General features: G+C 41.8%; 1 protein-coding gene across 2 annotated transcripts in view; it reads right to left on the bottom strand.

Moving 5' to 3' along the window:
• Window positions 1–9,563: 9,563 nt before the first annotated feature.
• The window catches only part of LOC139541920 (serine/threonine-protein kinase SBK1-like), a 40,961-nt gene continuing 31,262 nt past the window's right edge, over window positions 9,564–19,262 (bottom strand). For both annotated transcript variants that reach the window (XM_071346817.1, XM_071346818.1), the window contains exons 3-5: window positions 16,212–16,450; window positions 11,857–12,059; window positions 9,564–11,485 (exon numbers count right to left, since the gene is read on the bottom strand). In XM_071346817.1, the coding sequence (XP_071202918.1) occupies window positions 10,646–11,485; window positions 11,857–12,059; window positions 16,212–16,450 (1,282 nt within the window). In that variant the 3' untranslated portion in view covers window positions 9,564–10,645. The remainder of the gene's footprint in view (window positions 11,486–11,856; window positions 12,060–16,211; window positions 16,451–19,262) is intronic.

Here is a 19,262-nt window from a genome sequence, read left to right as displayed (position 1 = left end):
TATATATAATCACCAGAGAGTGCAACTACTGCGTAGGCAACCATAATATCAGACACGAGACAAGCTGGCCTGAGCGCACGAGACAATGTTGGTGGGAAGCACAGGAGACAAGGACACTGTCACAGTACACTTTATGCACGTTCCACAAGGGTGGCTTCATATAGCCTATAGCAGGAGTTCAGCAACCTTTTTCATAATGGAGTGCCAGTTTAAAATTGAAACTACCATTTCTAAAGATCTGCGTGCAAGTTATGATTTTCATATATAGTGCATTCGGAAAGTATTCAGACCACTTGACTTTTTCCATATTTTGTTACATTACAGTCTTATTCTAAATTGGATGAAATATTTTTTTTCTCATCAATCTACACACAATACCCCATAATGACAAAGCGAATACAGGTTTTTAGAAATTTAATAAAAAAATGTAACATAGTAATACCTTATTTACATAAGTATTCATAAGTATTCAGTATTATTGCTATAATACTCAACATTTAGCTCAGGTGCATCCTGTTTCCATTGATCATCCTTGAGATGTTTCTACAACTTGATAGGACAGGATTTGGAAATGCACACACCTGTCTAATAGGTCCCACAGTTGACAGTGCATGTCAGAGCAAAAACCAAGCCATGAGGTTGAAGGAATTGTCTATAGAGCTCCGAGACAGGACTGTGTTGAGGCACAGATCTGGGAAAGGGTACCAAAAAATGTCTGCAGCATTGACGGTCCCCAAGAACACAGTGGCCTTCATCATTCTTAAATGGAAGAAGTTTGGAACCACCAAGACTCTTCCTAGAGCTGGCCGCCCAGCAAAACTGAGCAATCGGGAGAGAAGGGCCTTGGTCAGGAAGATGACTAAGAACCTGATGGTCACTCTGACAGAGCTCTAGAGTTCCTCTGTGGAGATGGGAGAATCTTCCAGAAGGACAACCATCTCAGCAGCACCACCAAACAGGCCTTAAGAGTGGCCAGACGGAAGCCACTCCTCAGTGAAAACCACATGATCGCCCACTTGGAGTTTGCCAAAAGGCACCTAAAGACTCTCAAACCATGAGAAACAAGATTCTCAGGTCTGATGAAACCAAGATTGAATTCTTTGGCCTGAATGCCAAGAGTCACGACTGGAGGAAACCTGGCACTATCCCCACAGTGAAGCATGGTGTTTGCAGCATCATGCAGAAGGATGTTTTTCAGCGGCAGGGACTGGGAGACTAGTCAGGATCGAATCTCTGAATGTCCTTGAGTGGCCCAGCCAGAGCCCGGACTTGAACTCGATCTAAAATCTCTGGAGAGACCTGAAAATAGCTGTGCAGAGGACCTGCAGAGAAAAATGGGAGAAACTCCCCAAATACAGGTGTTCCAATCTTGTAGCATCATACCCAAGAAGACACAAAGCTGTAATCACTGTCAAAGGTGCTTCAGCAAAGTACTGAGTAAAGGGTCTGAATACTTATGTAAATGTGATATTTCTGTTTTATATGTTTTATAAATTTGCAAAAACCTGTTTTTGCTTTGTCATTATGGGGTATTGTGTGTAGATTTATGAGGACAAATAACCATTTAATCAATTTTAGAATAGGGCTGTAACGTAACAAAATGTGGAAAAAGTGAAGGGGTCTTAATACTTTCCGAAAGCACTGTACGCATTGCCCCAAAAATGTCTAACTGCCCACGAACAAAATACTTATATAGCTGGCTACTAGTCAGAGGCGCTGTCCATTCAGAACCACTCTACAGAGCTCCACTATTCCAACCTGTAGGCTACCGAGGCACTGTCCATTCAGCTGTGCCTTTAAAAAGGAATGTATAGATGTTTCTTTTGTATTTCATGATTTTCGTCATTCTTTGGTTGAGCTTGTTTGTCTTCATGTGTCCTTGTCGATTGTAGGCCTAAGTACGTCATTTGATGTAAGGCTATACCTTTTATTTCAATGCATGTGTAGCATTTATCTGGCATAGTTTGCATTCAAAGTCAGCTGTTTTATGCACCAGTTACTTTCACATTGATGTCGTCATTTGATGTCATTCTTGTTGAAACTAGTGTGTATTGTGCATCTATATTTCAGTATTTCATGTTGCACTGTATGCACCTTTCCACAAGTAGGCTAAATTAGTCAATTCATGATGAGGTTGAGTAGTTGTTTACATTGTACACGCAGTTCTACAGACGTTTAAACCTAATATTGCGGTGACAATTAATACTTGGGGTCATTTTTAGTTGTTGCTTTTGCTGTTCTCTAAACAGCATTTTTTGTTTTTAATCCTCAGAATACTGAACTCTGGAAAATGTTTGCAACATTCCAAAGAAACATGTCTAGAACATTAATATTGAAAATTCTGTTTGACATTAACGGCTAGGTGTCCCGCTAGCGGGATAGAAGCCGACAACATCCGGTGAAATTGGACGGCGCGCAATTCAAATAAATATTTGTAATATTAAACATTCGTGAACATACAAGTGTCTTATATCATTTAAAAGCTTCACTTCTTTTTAATCCAACTGCGTTGTCAGATTTCAAAAAGGCTTTATGGCAAAAGCATACCATGCAATTATCTGAGGACAGCGCCCCACATCAACATATCTTTCAACCAGCACAGGCTTCACAAAATCACAAATAGCAATTAAATAAATCACTTACCTTTGAATATCTTCCTCTATTTGCAATCCCAAAGGTCCCAGCTACAACATGAATGGTTGTTTTGTTAAATAAAAATCCTTCTTTATATCCCAAAAAGTCTGTTTGATTTCCATTTCAGTAATCCACTCGTTCAACATGCAGACAAAGGAGTCCAAAAAGCTACCGTGTAAACTTCATCCAAACAAGTCAAACGACGTTTCTATTTAATCCTATTTAATCGTCAGGTAGTCTAAAATTTTAATAAACTATAATATTTCACACGGAAAGTACTATGTTCAATAGGAAAGTAAAATTCGTAAGCGTGCGCCTTCTCCCTCACGTGCCGAAAGACTGATTTGGTCCAGGTGGTCCAGAAGCCATAGGAATTGCAATTTGGGTGACGGACATATGTTAAAGCAATAGGTTTCCATAATAAGAGCCTGGGAGCTGAAAAAATAAATTCTGGTCTGATTTTCTTCGTGTTTTTGCCTGACATATCAATTTTGTTATAGTCCCAGACATTATTTTAACAGTTTTAGAAACTTTAGAGTGTTTTCTATCCATTATATCTATCTATAATGCTACCAATTATATGCATATCCTGGCTTCTGGGCCTGAGTAACAGGCAGTTTACTTTGGGCACGTCAGTCAGGCGGAAATTCAGGATACTGCCCCCTAGCCCTAAGAATTAAGGGAATGGTCTCTTGGAAACAGTCAGTCTTGCACATCACTGGAACATCCCTAGAAAAACATAATGACCTAATGAGACTCTTATGGGAACGAACATTCTCGAAAGTAGTGGGAATGTTTTTTGTTAGCTGGATAGGGTGCTCTGCCTGTGTGCTGCTGTTGTGGTCCACACACACCAACACAGTCGTGAAGAAGGCAGGCTGAAAAGACTTGGCATGCGCCCGATCCTCAAAAAGTTACACAGCTGCACCATTGAAAGCATCTTAACTGGCTGCAATAACGCTTGGTATGGCAACTGCTTGGCAACTGACCGTATGGCATTATAGAGGGTAGTGCATACGGCCCAGTACATTACTGGGGCCGAGCTCCCTGCCATCCAGGACCTCTATACCAGGCGGTGTCAGAGGAAGCCCCTAAAAATTGTCAAAGACTCCAGCCACCCAAGTCATCGACTGTTCTCTCTGCTACCACATGGTAAGTGGTACCGATGCACCAATTCTGGAACCAACAGGACGCAGAACAGCTTCTAACCCCAAGTCATAAGACCCTCTTTGCACTAACTCTTTTGACTCATCACATGCTGCTGCTACTGTTTATATATAGCCAAGTGAGTTACTCTTTCTGTATTTATTCCTTGTGGTATTTATATTTTTCAATATTTTTCTCTCTGTGTTATTCTTCCCAACAATGCACAGAAAAAAAAATATATATATACAACACAAGGACTAAATACACAATGAGTAAGTAAGCATTTCACTGTGGGAGTGCAGTGGGGACCACAGGTGGCCTCTCAGTGTCTTCCTCTCTCCAAAGTGTCTCAGTATGAGTCTGTATGAGTTCCAGAGGGTCACAGTGAGCAGCAGTGTTACCGCTGATGAGGGGATGTGAGGGTGTGGTAGTTGGGGTTGTGTTCTCTTAGTGTGGATGGTGGTATTTGTATTGAAGCAATTCTATGACAACTGACAACTCTTTCTGTAGCTCCTCCCTGATGTCAGCCACCGCTCTCATGATGCTCTCGACCGTTGCCAGTTTCTGTCTCAGCACCACCTTATCCTGCCTCAGAACTGTCATCTCACCTCGAAAGCTCATTCACTTCTTTCTACCTCCAATAGGGAGATAATCCTAAAAGCCTTGGACAGGTAGGACAGGTTGTCACTCTCCATGTCTGCTTGGGTGGCTTGGTTAGATATGAGGGTCTGGTGACTTATGGAATCAACTGATTTCTCATCAGGGTTTCCCACTGCTATGGCAAATTATTGTGCCCTCTTTTCCACAGAGATGGAGTCTAGTTTCTACAGTGTGTCTGATACTCCGCTGTTGTGGAAATGTCAAAATATTACTATAAAATACCATCCACCATCACATAGAATTTGTAACTACGTTTCACCTAAACATCCTGTGCTTCACCCAAACGTGCTGTGAAAACATTGAAATAATACGATTTGCATTTACTAAGCTGCTAATTATTTCCTTTTAACCATGGTGAATCACTCACATTTAACATATTTACCCATTCATACAGCTGGATATTTACTGACGCAAACCAGGTTAAGAGGGCCTCCTCAAAGGCACAACAGCTGTATGGCTACAGATGCATTCACATTTCAACAGCAAGCCTCCAGTTTAGTCTCTGGTGCATTTTTCAAACACTGAGGTAATATTACCACAATATTACATCAATCCATATTCTATGATGTTTTCAAGTTAAAATTATATTTTTCTGTGCATTGTTGGGAAGAACAACACAGAGAGAAAAAGATTGAAAAATATAAATACCACAAGGAATAAATACAGAAAGAGTAACTCACTTGGCTATATGTAAACAGTAGCAGCAGCATGTGATGAGTCAGCTATTTGATTTAGACATGCAGGTTAAACGTTCCTCAACTGTAGTGTTTGATATACCATTTTCTACCTCTGAGTTTCTACTTTTATCAAATGTAAAAAACACAATTTGAAATTTTGCGACATAAGATTGAATCGAGCCGGTTGGTCACAAATAGCCTACTTACTAACCAAGACATCGGACAAAACTTTTTCAATACCTGGTTTGCATACCCAATGTTGAATTAGTTAGCATTTACTGGTAGATGAGTTGAAACATCTTTCCTACCCTGACGGCTACCGATGTTATTCTTCTGTGAGCGGCTCCATGCCAAAACCAATTGAGAGCTGCTAACTTCAGATGATATTCCGCTGAAACTAGGCTGTGTGCGGCGCGCATGTGAATATATTTCACGTGCTTTGTGTATGATCTCACTATTGTACTACATAATTGCTAAGTCGTATACCTCCACTACTTTGATACGCATCAATACAGATTAATGCCCACTGAAAAAAGTGGGTATACGGCTTATACCCTCCACTACACCACTAGCCCTTTGTGTTTCACTGGCCCTTTGTGTTCTCCTACATGAGTGTGCTGGTATTACGTTTGCTGTCCTTTCAGAATCACGAACCTGTCCCACCACTGTGCAAACATATCTGTAATAGATATAAAGGCTTTTAATTAATGTTTAAACGAAAAGAGTATATATTTGTCTTGGCGAAGCGGTTTTATGCACTGACTGAATGGAATAATTATGAGTTTTTTACTCCACTGGTCTTGGCTGGTCTCGGGAATAAATTACTAGTGTCACGCCCTGATCTGTTTCACCTGTCCTTGTGCTTGTCTCCAACCCCCTCCAGGTGTTGCCCATCTTCCACTATTATCCCCTGTGTATTTATACCTGTGTTCTCTGTCTGTTTGTTGCCAGTTCGTCTTGTTCGTTCAAGCTTACCAGTGGTTTTCCTGTCAGCTCCTATCGATTCCCAGCCTCTCTTTGCTAGTCCTCCCTGTTTTGACCTTTGCCTGTCCTGACCCTGTACCCGCCTGCCTGACCTCTCTGCCTGACCCTGCCTGCTGTCCTGTACCTTTGCTCCACGTCTGGATTACTGAACCCTGCCTGTCCCTGATCCTGAGTCCACCTGTACCTTTGCCTCACCCTGGATTTTCAACCCCTGCCTGCCTTGACCTGTCTTTGCATGCCCCTGTTGCTACAATAAACAGTGTTACTTCGACAGTCTGCATCTGGGTCTTGATTCCTGATACTAGTACTCACTGTGAGACCGAGTACAAATGTATCCAACACCAAGGCAAGACCTAGACACTCAATATGTGGTCTCGAGACCTGAACTCGAGTACTACAACACTGCCAAATATCATCCTTTGACCACCCTTGATCACAAACCAGTCTTCCATTTCTGCTAACTGCCTACTTGTAGAAGAGGCTGGTGGGAGGAGCTATAGGGGGACGGGCTCATTGTATTAGCTGGAATGGAGTGAATGGAACTGTCTTATACACATCAAACATATGGAAACCACGTTTGACTCCGTTTCATTAATTCTATTCCAGCCATTACAATGAGCCTGTCCTCCTATAGCTCCTCCCACCAGCCGCCTCTGCCTCCTAGCGATTTAGCTAGCATCTCCACAAAGCCAGGGCTTAACACCACAGCACCTCTACTGAGCTTGACAACTCCATCCATCCATGAAACATCTAGGCTCCATCCATCCTTGCCTATCAGCTCCATACAGCCTTGGTTTAGAAATCCTATTTCTCTCCAGCAAGATCTGAGGTATAGGCTACTAGAGCGTCTTATACTAACTCAATTAGCCTGCAATTCAGTCGCTACTGTAGCTAGTTACCTCAGGTCACCAGCTCTTCAAAGAGCGGGAGAACAGGCTATTGCACATGGCTAGATTCCACATGCTAACCCCATCTCTCTCTCTGCCACGTAGACCTTTCAAGTGCTTCTGTACTGTCTGACCTGCTTAGCTTAGCACAGTAGCCGCTAAAACCCACCATTTCCCAGACGTCCAACTCAGCCCCAATATGGCTATACCGCTAATGCCTCAGCTCAGAGAAGACAACATTAACACTTGCTGCAGGGGGTGGCTGATAATTGTTCTCGTTTGCGGTGGGATATTCACACTGCCTCGCTCTCATCCCACTTTTTTGAGGACCGCCAGATAACTTATCTACGGATGTGTTAATTGGTCTTTCAGCAGGAAGTCAGCTTATTAAAGCGGTCTGCACATGTACCAGACCAAAGACTCAGGAAATGAGACCCGCTTTGACCTGACCTTCAGCTAATGTGCAGTCGAAAGGAAACACCGAGAGCTGGACTGGATTTGCATACACATATAGGCGGAGTAGAATTAAATGCAGGAAAGAGGGGGAGGGGATAAACAAAGACATTCAGCCATTTATAGATGTTAATGCACTGGTCATTTTAACATATTGACGAAAATAATAAAAGTTTGTATCAGTTCTGGTACACAAAGTTTGATTTGAACTCAATATTAAACATTTTATTTGTTTGTGTGTTAAAGACTTAATACATTTGTACATTTACATAATTCAACTTGCTGGTGGAGACCAGCTAGTAGGATCAGGACATAACTGAGGTAAACGGTAGGCTACAAAGCTAAAATTAACATTACACAATGTGATCATAATGCCTACATAACCTGTTATAACAGTCTGACAAAAACTTGACACTTATGACAACTGACATAACACTGTTCTGATGTATACAGTTGTGCGATATCGAACGAAACTATAAATATTCACAATTTCACACAGCAAAACAGTGTATGCATCTTGTCATAAGTAGAGGCTAGTTATGCACGCATTTGGACCGCCATTTCAAGTGTCTCTAAACTACCCCTGTCATTAATTACATTATTGCACAGTCGGACAGTGGGGCCTAAGGCAGAGCTAATACATGTTCTACAACCAATGGGAGACTGATGCTTCACCCTATGAGTGATCACAGAAAATCTCCGCCCAGAGTGAGGTCAATGAACCACCATTCTCCTCTGACTAAGGTCATCCTTAAAGTGTGACGTATGACAAGGGCACTGACTTCATGACTAGCAGGTAGGTGTTCTAGAGACGATGGAGGAATAAGGAAGGTGAATTGGACAGATTTTGACAAACGTAAACAGTACAACAGATGTATGTACATAGTATATGTGATAGAATGAGACTGACATTGACGAGATAGTAGAACAGACATACTGTATACTACACATTATATGTGATGTAATACACAAGGAAGGCAATTGCTATGAGAACTCATGGCTAGCAGGGCAGTGTTGTTAATAATACTGGTGTTGTTGCAGAACGACTAGACCAGCCAATTATGTTTGATGTTTCGGGAGTGGACAGGAGCTGACAAATGAACCATGAAAACACTGACTGTCACTATAGCGACAGGGATGATGGGCTGTCATCGTGGAAAGGAAAGAAGGGAAGGGTTGGACACGCACAAACACACCTGTCTGACATAACAGTAGCAGCAACTTAGCCGATAAATAGAGATGAACGCTTGATAAAGCACACAGTGTGCTTTTCAGATGCTTACATAATTTTTTACATTTTTTCACTAGCTGAGACTTTCGCGGTTTGGCGGCCTCAATTGATCATCAGCCCACAGCATGCCAAAGGGGGGAGAGAGGTCATCCTACCAGACAACACAGAATGGCTCAGAGACTCAAGTGCAGGAGAAAGACAAGCAGATGGGGAAGGGAGGAAGAGAGCGAGTGAGTGAGAGATAGAGAAAGATGAAGGTGAAGGACGAAGAGTGGGGGAAGATTGGTTGGCTGGGAGTTTGAGGAGCCTGGAGCGAACATGGGATCTATGATCAATTGTATTGGAATTGCTTTGGTAAAGTTATACAGGATGCATGTGCGCAGTAAAGCAGTAACTCAGTAAAGTACTTGATTTAATTGAGTTGAATTGACAGAGGAACGGGACTATTGATGGTTAAGATGGGCTAAAGTCATGATGCGGTCACAGTGTTCAGAATGTGCTCAGGGAGAGACATCACACAAGTGTTAAACAGTACTATTCCAATAGGCCCTGGTCCGATCCCAACCATACTCTAAAGGCTGCTACTGTCCACCCCATTTTTGGCACCATAATGCACCACTATAGAGCATTATAATTTTAGAATGTTCATATACTGTACATGTCATATTATTTTTGCTACATTCAGTGCATTGATCCCTGTTACCTCTCCAAGTAGCAAACGATATTAATAGAGCTACATGGTTGAACTACCTGACAATAATACAGTGTGGCGCTTAACATAGTAAATATCTATAATGCACTTTTTTTTTAAATTCTCCCCTTTACAAAGAGATTGTGTTTTAGTTGTTCAAACACCCACCCACCAACCCCCCGCCCCCCCCCCCCCCAACACACACACACACAGCAAATATAAAATAAACACTCCCTCTATTCTATAACAGTTTCCAAGCATTTGAATGTCAACAGAAGCAATAATATATTTTCTCATTTCTTTTCACATTGGAAGATGCCTGTATGAACTAATTAGGCACTGTTACCGAATGAAATGTGTCCTTTTAAACAGTGGTCTACTACAGGAAATCACCTGTAACCCTCAACAGGAAGTTACTCTGAGACAGGAAGTAACCACTGAGATGTTCTGAGATGTCTGACAGCAGGGTCCTGTCTCAGTTCAGACAGTCTAGATGAGCAATGTCCCATTGTCATAGTAACTGCTACATTGGAGAGTCACCTTCACATATTTTCACCTTTTGAAAAACAATTCATTCTCCCCTATGTCCATAGCCATTTTCACACTTTGGAAATGGCCGGAACTGCTGTGGAATCCCATTCGTTCAGCGATATGTCAGTTAGATAGAAGATCAGTTTGACCTATTGGATCGCTGGCCCTCTGATCAGCTAGTTTTCTAAAGCATGTCACTAGATCAGCTAAGGTTTGGGCCTCCCCAGGTCAAAGGTAATTATGTATATAGAGAGAGAAGCAGAAGAAGAAATATAAAAATAAGAGAAATTCGGGAGAAAGGAGGCAGAATGGAAATGTGTCGTCAGGGAGCATTGAGTGTTTCTACTGAACCCAATGTTTAGAATGGCTAGAACTGTTTCTATTAGCATCATTAGCAGTGTTCATGTGTGTACTAAGAAGCAAAATAGCTGAACAGTGGAGCGAGTTGCCGTGAAAAAAACGACGTCAGTCAGTGGACTCTTGAATGTCGCTTCTCCAACTCAGAAAACAGTCTAAGGTCACAAATCAAAATAACAAACGCATGCGCTAGTGATGACTTGTCCAAGAGTGTACTGCCGTGAGTGTTGATACCAATCTGTGTCACAGCCAAGAATTCGATATTTGGCTTCTTCTCGGCAGCGCTCTAATACGTCAACCTTTAACTCCAGTCAAAATGGCCGTTACAAGTACCTTGTGCAGGTTCCTATCGCCATGGCAACGCCCACAGATACCGCTGCTCATCCAGTCTCTGTCAGACACAGATCTCTATGGCAGTAGCCATCACCATCTGGCCCTTGGTCTTCTCTCGACCCAGAGAAGAGTGGTGCTGGCCAGGAGACTCCTCCTGAGGGGAGTGGGGATCAGAGAGGATGCTCCTCTTCAGGGGCGCTGGGCGCAAGAGGGAGGTCGTTCCTGGGGGAGTGGAGGGCTCTGGGTGTCTGTGGGAACGCAATGAGGAGGAGGACAAAGAGGTTGAGGTGCAGCCTGCAGGGCATACACCAGATGAACTGGACCTCTCGCCTCGCTTGGCTCGGCAGGAGGCACGGCGTCGGAGCTCGCTGACCAGCTCGTACTTGACAAAGCAGAAGACGTCCTTCACACCGCATCGCTTCTCAGGTTCGGCAGCTAGCAGCCGCTTGAACATGCGCAGGGCGTCGTCAGTGAAGCGGCGCCACTGGGATGGGTAGGCCGCCGTGTGACACCCCGCCCGCTGCCAGCGCCGGAACTCCTCATAGAATGCGTCAGTAGGCAGCGCTGCCTCCCAGGGGAAGTTACCGGTCAGCATGCAGAAGACAAGCACTCCGAACGCCCAGATGTCCAGACTGGTGGTCACCAGGAAGCCTTCGGCACGACTGGCGCGGCACACCTCCGGCGCCGTGTACGGGATGGTGCCACTCACGCGCTTCACCCGGCAGCCCACTCTCCGCGTCATGCCGAAGTCAGCCAGCTTGACGCGTCGGCACTCGCGGTCGAAGAGGAGCACGTTTTCGGGCTTGACGTCACGGTGAACCAGGTTCTTGCTGTGCATGAAGTCCAGAGCCAGACCCAGCTGCTGCATACAGCGCTTCACCATCTCCTCCGGAAGACCCACCTACAGGGAGGAGAGGAGGAAGGAGTGAAGAAAGAGAAAATGGTGTTAGTTTTACATTTTACAGTAGGGGAGGAAAATGAAGTACAATAAATGAAATGAAATGAGAAAGAAATAGAAGAGGTGTAGAGGGACTAAAGTGGGACAAAGAGGCTCTTGTTAAGCGTTATATTGCACTCATCTTTAACAACCTGGAATAAGAACCTTTGAGTCTGGGTACCAGTCCCTCCACTGAAATTAAACGAGAGCCCTACAGTACACTAAGGCTCCAATCCCAGAACCACAACGCTTTGAAACACTGCGCTTGATTGGCTTGGGTGTGGGAGAACAGTGATTGGTGTGGAGATAAGTACGATCCAGTGCCAGTACAGTACCTGGGGAGGAATGATGTCGAACAGGTCTCCAGCAGGGGCATACTCCTGTCCAAAGACGTAGCTATCCTCGGTCTCGAAGAGTACGTCCAGGACTTTGATGATAAATGGGCTGCAGCTCAGTGTTCCCGTCAGGCTGTACTCCCTCAGGAAGCTCTTCAGCTTCGTCTTGCTCTTGGTCACAAACTTCAGAGCCATTTTGGTGCCTGATATGTACACACAGTGATGGACAGAATTAATGAATGAATACTTTAATGTCCAATAGGGAAATGTGTTTGGCAACATTTCAGAAGATAGACAGAAGATAACACAAAAAAAAACTATGGCGGATTGGAAGGGATGCTGACAATTACGTTGATGGAAGCTACAATCTGCAATATTAAAGCTGATCTACCCCCTTTAAAAAAAGTGATCACAGACCTATGTTACAAAAGACATATCATGCAATTATTTTTGATCACCATGCCCATGCACGCACACAGAAGCAAGCACACACCTGAGTTAATATCATTACAACAACTCACATACTGTATCAACATTCTGTATAGCAAGATTATTATCGTTTTTTTTAATATTCGTTTTTATTTCTATTAGTGTTGGGACTTGTATTTGGAATTCAGTTTAGTTTCAATTCGTTTTTAGACATGTTTCATTACATTTACATTTACATTTAAGTCATTTAGCAGACGCTCTTATCCAGAGCGACTTACAAATTGGTGCATTCACCTTATGATATCCAGTGGAACAACCACTTTACAATAGTGCATCTAACTCTTTTAAGGGGGGGGTTAGAAGGATTACTTTATCCTATCCTAGGTATTCCTTAAAGAGGTGGGGTTTCAGGTGTCTCCGGAAGGTGGTGATTGACTCCGCTGACCTGGCGTCGTGAGGGAGTTTGTTCCACCATTGGGGTGCCAGAGCAGCGAACAGTTTTGACTGGGCTGAGCGGGAACTGTACTTCCTCAGAGGTAGGGAGGCGAGCAGGCCAGAGGTGGATGAACGCAGTGCCCTTGTTTGGGTGTAGGGCCTGATCAGAGCCTGAAGGTACGGAGGTTTCAGTTGTATAAAGTAATTATTATTTCATTTTTATATTATTACGTTACAGTTTTAGTGTTAGAGACAGAAAGTATACGTGAGCCAGGCTAGGAGCCATTTGTGTTGTATAGTTTTTGTGTGTGTGTTTTTTCCAGGGGGCAGCAATACGGTGATAGATCAGGTCATAGGTTGGGTTAGGTTTAAAGGGGCAATCAGCAGTTGCTTCATACATTTTTTACTTAAATTAATGATATTGATTCTTGAATAATATAATGTATAAATGCCTCATGAGCTTAGTTAAACTGTTATTCCCCATCAGAACCCAAAATATAAGCTTGTTTTACTTCAATGTTTATAAACAAAGTAAATGTAAACAAACACTGTAAAGCCTTAAAGCATGGTTAAAAATAGAATTTTGATATCATGGATGGTCAGTTCTTGTTTCCATAGCGCTGCCTATGAATTTAAAAGTGGTTACATTTCTCCAGAGCCATCCCTCAGCTTGTGGCGGGGAAAATGCTTTGTTATTTTTCTACTGCTGATTGGCTCTTTAAATGATCAAATAAATATCAATGTGACTAGGATTTAAAAGGAACAGTGCTGAAACTGGTGCAAAAAAAATATTGTGGAAGGAAACTCTCTCTCGCCCATATTTACACCAATCCAATGCTTTTTCACCTCAGTAGGACATATAAGAAGAATCAAGTTAGCAACCTAACGATTTTTTCTAGTGATAGTGATGTCATCTCGGATATCCCAGACCTTGAAGTATTATAACCGGTCTTTCTAGAGAGACTAATAGGGATACAAACTAGACCTATTTGAAACATTGGTATCTCCTGGCAGCATTTACCCGTCAGATTCAGTAGCTTGAAAACCCCATTAGATTTTTTCCCCCAAAGCTTAGAAGAAAAACTAAAATGTTATTTTAGTTTGTTTTGGAGACAAAGAAAATAGTTTCAGTATTGTTGTAGTTTTTCAAACTGGTTTGTTAATTATTTTATTTCAGTTTACTAAATAGTTTTTTCATGATTACTTTTAGTTTCAGTTTATTATTATAACCTCGCTGTACAGTATCAGACAAATATCTTAGGCAAGGCAATATGAACTTAACTGACATGTAAACCTTTTCTCAATATAGGGGGTGCTGTTTCAACATTACCATTTATCGTTCCCAAATTAAACTGCCTCGTACTCAATTCTTGCTCGTACAATATGCATATTATTATTACTATTGGATAGAAAACAATCTCTAGTTTCTAAAACCGTTTGAATTATGTCTGTGGGTGAAACAGAACTCTTTCTGCAGCGAAATTCATGACAGGAACTGCGAAGGTCTGAAAACGAGGCTCTGTTCTCAGATCAGTTTAAAGCTCTGTATGTATCCTATGGGTCGACATGAACTGCACGCGCCTTCCCCTGGATGTCAGTAACCAATGAGAATTGGAATGGAGTTTCTACGTAGATCTCAGACCTTATAAAAGGCCATGGCATGGGGGGTGCGCTCTTTTCGACGTTCGTCAAGACGCAAAGGAGGACCTCAGGATGGCATGCTCAAAAGCTCTCGTTATAGGCCTAAGATATATCCGTCTGTGATTTAATTCAATATAGGTGTTAGAAACATCATAACGAAGTTATTTAAACCGAGTTATATCAGTTTATGCGAGTATATTGTGATTTTCGGAATTTCCTTAGTATTGCGTTTTGAACATTTGGGCATGTCTGCGCCACATAGCTATTGTTAGCTGCTAGTTCCAAAGTTGAAGAGGACGTTTTACAACCGAGCAACGATTATTTTGGACAAAGGACAACTTGCCCATGATTCTGATGGAAGCTCGTCCAAAAGTAAGAGCTATTTATGATGTTATTCCGTATTTATGTGGAAAAATGTAAAAGGATTTGTCCGCCATTATTGCGGCACTGGTCTGGCTGTAACGCACACTGTATGTCTAGTAACGTTAATTTTAAAAATCTAACACAGCGGTTGCATTAATAACTAATGCATCTTTCATTTGCTGTCCAACCTGTATTTTTTAGTCAAGTTTACGATTATTTATCGATTAGATTAGGTGCTTCTCCAAGATGGCGCCGGCCAGAATGCATGAAATGCTGCTACTGATCACATTGTATAACCACGATTTGTGCTGCTAAATATGCACATTTTCGAACAAAACCTATATGCATTGTGTAATATGATGTTACAGGACTGTCATCTGATGAAGTTTATCAAGGTTAGTCCAATTATATATCTTTTGCTGGATTGTTACGATCGCTAACATTTGCTGCTGGTAAATGCGGTTGTGTTTCTGGCTATTGTGGTAAGCTAATATAATGCTATATTGTGTTTTCGCTGTAAAACACTTAAAAAATCTGACATATTGGCTGGATTCACAAGATGTTGGGCTTTAATTTGCTGTACGCTGTGTATTTTTCAGAAATGATTTATGATGAGTAATTAGGTATTTGACGTTGGTCTCTGTAATTATTCTGGCTGCATCGACGCTATTTCAGATTGCAGCTGCAATGTAGAACTGTGATTTATACCTGAAATATGCACATTTTTCTAACAAAACATATGCTATACAATAAATATGTTATCAGACTGTCATTTGATGAAGTTGTTTCTTGGTTAGTGGCTATTTATATCTTTATTTGGTCGAAATTGTGATAGCTACCTATGCAGGAAAAAAATGGTGGAGAAAAAAAAGTTGTGTCTTTTGCTATCGTGGTTAGCTAATAGATTTACATATTGTGTCTTCCCTGTAAAACATTTTAAAAATCAGAAATGATGGCTGGATTCACAAGATCTGTATCTTTCATCTGGTGTCTTGGACTTGTGATTTAATGATATTTAGATGCTAGTATTTACTTGTGGCGCTATGCTAGGCTATGCTAGTCAGCTTTTTTTACTGATGGGGGTGCTCCCGGATCCGGGATGCGTAGCAAGTAGAAGTTAAGTGAATTGAACTAAATATGCCTGTTCTATCTGATGATTCTGCGAATCTGATACGATTCGAATCTGTTATTGTTTTTATTTTATTCTGCAGTCTGAACAGCCAAAAAGCACATGGAATCGGATATTTCAAGCCACATTTCAAACCACCTTCGTAGGTGGTTTGAAGTCAGAAATCTGATTCCTGGCCATGTGACTGAATGGTCAAATCTGATTTATTTGCCCTCAAGTGGTTTTTAGACTCTTATTTGGCATATCTTGACGTTTGCTAGCTACTCTGTGACAGTTTGACAAGAACATGTGGTAGATAACTGACTTAACTTTTGCCGCCAACAATGTCCCTTCACCACACCCATGCCCTCTGACTCACCCTGTGTGCGGTGTGCCACCAGGTCCACCTTGCCATAGGTGCCCTTGCCCAGCTCGCGGATGTGCTCGTAGTGTTTTGCTACGTCTGCACCCGGCAGGGAGGTAATGGCCAGGGCCTGCATGTCCTCCACAGGCACCCCTCCACCACCGCAGTAGCCCACCTTGGAGTCGGGAGAGCCTCCACCACCCACCCGGCCCGGCCCCAACAGAGACAGGCTCACCTTGACGCTGTGGGGCAGACTAGGGACAGAACAGAACACAGACAGACAACATAACATTCATGTGTCTGAGACAAGAAAAACTGTGTTACGCTAAATACAGCAGGCTTATTGGCAATAACACACATAAATGTGACAACTCGACCTTGAATGTCATTCAGTGTGTGTGGCCCAATGCTCTAACCACTAGGCTACCTGCAGTAATAAAGTCTCTGTATCAGCCTGAGAGAGAAATGGCCGGCTCTTGGCAATGTTCCTCAGGTGGTAAAAAGCTATTTTGGTCACATTCCTAATATGTGATTTGAAATTTTGTTCAGAATTTAAAATAACACCTAGGTTTTTTTTACCTGGTGTTTTATCTTTATTGCCTGTGAATTAAAATATGCTGCTTGATTCTCTCTCTGTGGTTTGGCTCCAACAATAAGTACCTCGGTCTTGTCTTGATTTAGCTCGAGGAAGTTGTGAGCCATCAAAGTATTTAAATCACTAATACAGTCTAATAATTTATCCGTGGAGCTAAAATCCTCTGGTGACACAGAAATGTAAAGTCGTGAATCGTCTGCGTAGCAGAGAAAATCAATGCTGTGCTTTCTGATAATGCTGCCAAGAGGTAACATATATAAAAACTGAACAGTACCGGACCCAAAATCATACCTTGTGGAACGCCACATGTGTTATGTATTTTCTCTAAGTTATGGTCACCAAGGGTGACAGAAAACTCTTGACTGGTTAAATAGGTCCTAAACCAATTTAGAACTGGACCGGAGAGGCCAACCCAACTCTCCAGTCAGTCCAGAAGGACATCATGGTCAACAGTGTTGAATGCAGCACTTAAATCTGAGAGTACAAGGACAGAGAGCTGTTTGGTATCTGTGTTGGCTCTAAGATCATTTACCACTGTCTCTGTGCTGGGCACGAAAACCAGATTGTAATTTTTCAAAATTACAGCTGCCACCTTTTCCTGAATTTTGCTTAAGAATGTAAGGTTGGAGATTGGCCGAAAATTGCTAAAAGCTGAACAATCTAGATTACTCTTCTTCAGAAGGGGTTTCACCATTGCAGTTTAGTGCAGTGGGGAAAGTGCCTGTAAACAGGTATTGATTAACAACAGATTGCACTTCTTCAGATATGCAATTAAAAACAGTTTTGAAGAGAGTGTTAGGTTCGAGAAGGCAGGTAGAAGGCTTAAATTGTGATATCCTTTTCCTGAGCATATCTGTGTCAACCAATGAAAATAAATCCATAGTGCCGTTGCGTGGTAGGCTAGGGCACATATCAAACTTCTCATCAGTTCTTGCTTGACTGATACCTAGCCTAATGTTGGTTATCTTATTTCTGAAATATGCCGCAAATTCACATTGGTTTGCGGGGGTAGAATTTATCAGGTCATCAATGGTAGAGAAGAGCCCTCTTAAGTTATACTGATTAATAGTGATCAAGACAGAAAAATGTGTCCGTCCTGCATTTCTAATTGCCTTGTTATATATGCCAAGTTGCTCTCTCAGAATATCATAATGAACCTGCAACTTTGACTTTCTCCACTTCTGCTCTGCATTTGCAATTTCTCTTTAACTGATTAGTTTCCTCACTCATCCAAGGGGCTCTCCATTTGGATGTGGCCTTTTCAACTTTACTGGAGCTATGGCATCAATAGTTGCCCTTAGTTTGCTATTAAAGTTATCAACTAAATCCTCACATGAAGAAGGCAGAATAGGTGGTGGAGTACTGTTCATACACTCAATAAAATCTGTAGCAACTTCAGAGGTAAGATAGCGTTTCTTAATAATGCGTTCAGTATTACACTGTGCTAAGGGAAAAACGTTTTTTTAAATACACAGTGGTGATCAGATAAAGCAACATCAACAATAGCGCATATGTCAATTAAACAAAAATTTCTTAACTGGGAATATTGAAGACTCATGTTAAAAGGAACCACCAGCTTTCATATGTTCTCATGTTCTGAGCAAGGAACTCAAATGAACACTTATGGGAGATTCTGGAGTGACATTTGAGACAGTGTTTTCCACCACCATCAACAAAACACCAAATTATGAAATTTCTTGTGGAAGAATGGTGTCACATCCCTCCAATAGAGTTCCAGACACTTGTAGAATCTATGCCAAGGCATATTGAAGCTGTTCTGATGGCTCGTGGTCACCCAACGCCCTATTGAGACTCTATGTTGGTGTTTCCTTTATTTTGGCAGTTACCTGTACGTAAATAATTATGCCCCGTACACATCGTGATGCATTTCCTTACACCATACTGTATGTAATCTTCAAGCAATCTTGTTCCACTACTGGACAGAGACCAAAGGGAGAGTTTCACAACCCAAGACAAGATGGAAGAGAGCCTAGTCTCTCGTTCATCATATTTACTTAGGGAAAATATGACCTTTTCATTCACGACAGGAGAAACATATTGTTTCAGTTGATAATAAAACATGTTTAGTTTAGTGACTTTTTCCACAACTTGTTTCTCTAACTTTCTAGCAAGTTAACCTAGCTTACAGAGCAGCTAGCTAGCGAAAATCTAAGCTAGGTTGAAGATAATTTAGCTAGCGACCTCCACCTAATAATCATCCAAAACAAATGTCATTGCCATCACATTAAACTAAAACGGCAGGCAACAGTAATATAATTGGCTTAATTAAGGATCAGACCCTTTTTTTTTTTATTGCCTAAAATGACAGCCTGTAGCTCAGGACCTGAAGCAAGGATATGCATATTATTGATACCATTGAAAGGAAACACTTTGAAGTTTGTGGAAAAGTGAAATTAATGTAGGAGAATATAACACATTAGATCTGCTAGAAGATAATACAAACAAAAAAA

Source organism: Salvelinus alpinus, chromosome 17 (genome assembly GCF_045679555.1).
Source record: "Salvelinus alpinus chromosome 17, SLU_Salpinus.1, whole genome shotgun sequence".
Classification (NCBI taxonomy): domain Eukaryota; kingdom Metazoa; phylum Chordata; class Actinopteri; order Salmoniformes; family Salmonidae; genus Salvelinus; species Salvelinus alpinus.
Note: the sequence above shows the minus strand (reverse complement) of the source record. Positions and strands in the feature narration are given on the sequence as shown.